The sequence below is a fragment of the Wolffia australiana genome, chromosome 2, assembly GCF_029677425.1.
Source record: "Wolffia australiana isolate 7733 chromosome 2, ASM2967742v1".
Lineage (NCBI taxonomy): Eukaryota > Viridiplantae > Streptophyta > Magnoliopsida > Alismatales > Araceae > Wolffia > Wolffia australiana.
Window position 1 is genome coordinate 9,412,981 of NC_135836.1, and position 4,267 is coordinate 9,417,247.

Below are 4,267 nucleotides of genomic sequence, written 5' to 3' on the forward strand. Positions count from 1 at the left end.
GAAATATGGAGGAGAGAGAATGCAAATGGACATATATACAATTAATTCTGAGCAGCGTCAATTTGCACGTGCAAACAAACACAAGGACCTTGACGGCAAGGCCTCGTGGAAATGTCAACCGTCAGATGTGAATCCAGCAGTTTTTCGTTCAGATCCGTCCGTCCATTGCCCTAGACCTCCGGACGGACAGTTTTTTTGTCCCACGGGACGAAAATCGTCCCGTCCGGTGGTCCCCGGGACAAATTTTCGTCCCGAAATTCGTCCATATCCTCAGACGGGACGATTTTTTTGTCCCGGGACAAAAAATTCGTCACATCCATGTCCCTGAACTATAAGGGTAATGACTGAAATTCAATAGCAAAATGAATGTTGATATTTTCTGTTAATGATACAGTATTACAACTGCAAGGTCAGGCCCATTTGAACAGCCTGCCACCCTTCTTCCCCATGCCAGTCCCGGCAAGGCTCTCCATGAGTACGGACCTCGAGTCGGGCCGCCACTTCAGCTCCTTAAGCCGCGAGAACAGCCCTGCCATGGCCGGCGTCACCCCGCCCTCGGTCACCTTGTTGCACGACACAACCTTCAAACTCTGCAACTCCATCCACGAGAGTATCACCGCCTCCAGCCCCTCCGTCGTCAGCACCGAGCACCCCTCCAACGACAGTGACTTCACCCCCCTGCCAACGTCACCTTTCATTCCTCCGTAATTTAAAGCAACAGAGTGTCAAAGGCGACACACCCCGGCGATAAAAAGTTTAAGAGGAAAAGTAGCGCCCCAGCTATCAGCTATATCTTTTAAGTACAATAATAGTCTGTTGGGTCTTAACACAGTACCACAACCCAGGTTGAGGAGTTTGAATCCTAGGCAAAACACATTAAGCCTTAAAAAAAGAAAGTTGCAGGTTGAGGGGGAATCTTGAAAGCAACACCCTGCATATAAAAAAGGTTTAAAAGGAAAAGTAGCACCCTTTCTATCAGCTATAGCTTTAAGCACAGTAGCAGTCTCAACTGAATCTTAATTTAGTATTAAAGCCCAGGTAAAGGGTTTGAATCCAAGGGACAACAAAGTTTAAGAGTAAAAGTTGTGTCCATTTCTATCAGCTATAGATTTAAGTACAGTAATAGTCTCAATTGGATCTTAATATAGTATCAAAGCCCAGGTAGAGGGTTTGAATCCAAGGGACAACAAAGTTTAAGAGTAAAAGTTGTGTCCATTTCTATCAGCTATAGATTTAAGTACAGTAATAGTCTCAATTGGATCTTAATATAGTATCAAAGCCCAGGTAGAGGGTTTGAATCCTAGGGACAACAAAGTTTAAGAGTAAAAGTTGTGTCCATTTCTATCAGCTATAGCTTTAAGCACAGTAGCAGTCTCAACTAAATCTCAATATAGTATCAAAGCCTAGGTTGAGGGTTTGAATCCTAGGGACAACAAAGTCTAAGAGGAAGAATAGCGCCCTTGCTATCAGCTATAACCTTAAGCACAGAAGTTGTAGACTGGATCTGAACATAGTGTCAGATCCCAGGTTGAGCATTTGAATCCTTATTCAGGCACCTGACACATTAATCCTTACTTGTAAGAATTACCCGGCAATTCGCCCGGGTAAAACATAAAGTAGTGCCCTTGCTATCAGCTATAGCTTTTAAACACAGATAAGAAGGGGTGCTACCTATTCAGGCACCTGACACATTAATCCTTATTTATAAGGATTACCCGGCAATTCGCCTGGGTAAAACATTAAGTAGCGCCCTTGCTATCAGCTATAGCTTTTAAACACAGATAAGAAGGGGTGCTACCTATTCAGGCACCTGACACATTACTCCTTACTTATAAGAATTACCCAGCAATTCGCCCAGGTAAAACATAAAGTAGTGCCCTTGCAATCAGCTATAGCTTTTAAACACAGATAAGAAGGGGTGCTACCTATTCAGGCACCTGACACATTAATCCTTATTTATAAGAATTACCCAGCAATTCGCCCGGGTAAAAAATAAAGTAGCGCCCTTGCTATCAGCTATAGCTTTTAAACATAGAGTAGAAGGGCCACTACCTGCAGAGGGCGGCCAAGGCGAAGCTCTCGTCGTCGAGGCCCCAGCAGTCCCGGAAGAACAAGTCCTTGGCGGCGCCGCAGACGTAGAACAGCGCGTTCAAGCTGCGCTTATCGCGCAGCTGGCAGCGCTCGAGGTGGAGGTGCTCGACGGCGGGGCACACGCCGAGGTGCTCCGCCGGGCCGGGGTCCTTGTCGATGCTCCGGCAGCCAATCAGGCGCAGGGTCTTCAAATTCCCACAGAAGGGCAGCCCGGCGAGCCAGCCCTGGTCCATTCTATGGTCACAGAGGGTCAGCTCTTCGAGCATGGGGCAGCACCGGCCGACGGCGCTGACGCCGTCGTAGCTCCCCTCGCAGCCGCTCAGGTCGAGCTTGACGAGGCGCTTGCAGCCGTGGGCAAGGATCGTGAGCCCGATGTCGGTGACGGCGCCGCCGTTGACGAGCTTGAGCACCTGCAGGTTGACGAAGGCGGAGATGGCGCCAAGGGACGCGTCGGAGCACGAGTGGAGCTCGAGCTCGAGGAGGGTCGGGCAATTGGCGGCGGCGGCGAGCATCCCTTGATCGGTGGCGGCGGCGACGACGGCGAGCTTTCGCAAGCCGGGGCAGCCGCCGGAGAGGATGGCGAGGCCTCGGTCCGCCGTCTCCGGCGAGAGGCGGCGGTGGAGGGAGAGCAGGGCTCGAATAGGGTCCTCTGCGGGGGCGAATTGGGGGTCGAGGTGGAGGGCGAGGCGGCCGTGGGAGAGGACGATGCCGGAGGGCTTGGCCGGCTGGGGGATCGACGCCGGGACGAGGTCGACCTCGGTGAGGTCGGGGAAGCGGGTGACGAGGCGGCGGCCATGGCCGGCGAGGAAGCCCCAGTCGAGGAGGGTCAGCGAGCGGCGGAGGCGGCCGAGGAGAAGCAACCACTTCTTGCAGACGAGGCTGGCGGAGATTCGAAGGTTTGGATCGAGATGGGAGAAGATGCGGAGGAGGATCTCGTCGGTGAGGGCTGGAACTGGATCGGAATCGAGCTCGGGGTTGAATGCGGCGATGGCGGTGGCGGGGCCGCCGTCGGGCGGCGGCGATGGCTCCGCCGCCGCCGCGAGCATAACCCTAGACGGGGATCGACCGATGAAGAAGACGATGCCCTCGGCTGGATCATTCACGACCGAGGAATCGATCGCCGGCGAGTTCGCGGAATCGCCATGGCTTCGCCCTGCGAATTCGTCTGCGGGGTTGTCTTCTTCGACAGATTTGTTCAGTGGTTAACCCTAATTTTACCTGTTCTTGCCTCTTCTTTTGGGGCTTCATTGATGGTGAAAATGCCTCAAATATTCAAGATATGTTCAGAGGTTACCCTAATTTTTTTTACCTGTTCTTGCCTCATTTTTGGGGGTTCATTCATGGTGAAAATGCCTCAAATATTCAAGATATGTTCAGAGGTTACCCTAATTTTACTTTCTCTGGTCTCTTTTTTTGGGGCTTCATTGATGGTGAAAATCCCCAAAATATTGAAGATATGTTCTGAGGTTTATGCTAATTTTACTTGTTCTTGCCTCTCTTTTGGGGGTTCATTGATGGTGAATGCCCCCAAATATTCAAGATATGTTCAACTTTGAGAGATAAGTTGAAAAATATCTGTGTCATCTTGGGATATATTTCTAGTTTGAGTCTGTGAGGTGCATGAACATTTTGGTTTTGACATCGTCTCCTGTGAGCAATAACCAAAATTCTTATTGCTTATGGTCGATTTCATGAAACCATTTGTTCCAGTTATAAAGAGTAATGAAATTCCAGTTTTCGCTGTTAACATACCTGATTTTCTCTGACTCAAAATAGAATAATATTTGGAGTGTTCAATCTCTTCGTGGGGAGCATAATAATATCTAGGGTTTGACGGTCCCAGTTTGGTCCCGGTTTTTAGCAAAGACCTAAAACTTACCTAAAGTTCAGTCCCGGTCATGTCCCTGTCTGTTCCTGGTCTGGTCAGATTGACTTGTCAATGTCAAAGTCAAATTAGGAAAGTCATGTTGATGGTTATGTTGACTATCAACAATGTCAGTTTTAGAAACGCTGGTAATGAATGCCCCTACGCCTCTCTTCCCTTCTTTCCCCCCTCTCCCTCTATTGCACTCTTTGGATCTTTTTCCCTTACACGTCTCTTTCTTTATGGAGAACGATCCGGCAAATATAGGAGGAATAAACACTCAATAGAGGAAGAGGTTGTGATGGGTTCTTG

The 4,267-nt window shown here is 49.4% G+C and overlaps 1 protein-coding gene across 3 annotated transcripts; it reads right to left on the reverse strand.

The window, feature by feature from the left end:
- Positions 1 to 338: 338 nt before the first annotated feature.
- Positions 339 to 3,312, reverse strand: LOC144716760 (F-box protein At5g51380-like). 3 transcript variants are annotated; one of them, XM_078592004.1, is made up of 2 exons: positions 2,053 to 3,311; positions 339 to 678 (listed from the first exon to the last, which is right to left on the reverse strand). In XM_078592004.1, the coding sequence occupies exons 1-2, from the start codon at positions 3,135 to 3,137 to the stop codon at positions 411 to 413; spliced, it is 1,353 nt and encodes a 450-aa protein (XP_078448130.1). In that variant the 5' UTR covers positions 3,138 to 3,311; the 3' UTR covers positions 339 to 410. The 3 variants fall into 3 exon arrangements, with proteins under 3 accessions (XP_078448130.1, XP_078448132.1, XP_078448131.1); XM_078592006.1 differs by having other exon boundaries at positions 563 to 700; positions 2,053 to 3,312; XM_078592005.1 differs by lacking the exon at positions 339 to 678 and adding an exon at positions 721 to 931 and having other exon boundaries at positions 2,053 to 3,312.
- Between the last annotated feature and the right edge of the window lie 955 nt (positions 3,313 to 4,267).

Bases quoted from the DNA above. Each gene is read 5' to 3' on its own strand.
- LOC144716760 (XM_078592004.1), bottom strand. From the start codon at position 3,137: ATGCTCGCGGCGGCGGCGGAGCCATCGCCGCCGCCCGACGGCGGCCCC. The intron at 679-2,052 runs GTAGTGGCCCTT...TGACGTTGGCAG, and splicing joins GCCTTGGCCGCCCTCTGCAG to GGGGGTGAAGTCACTGTCGT.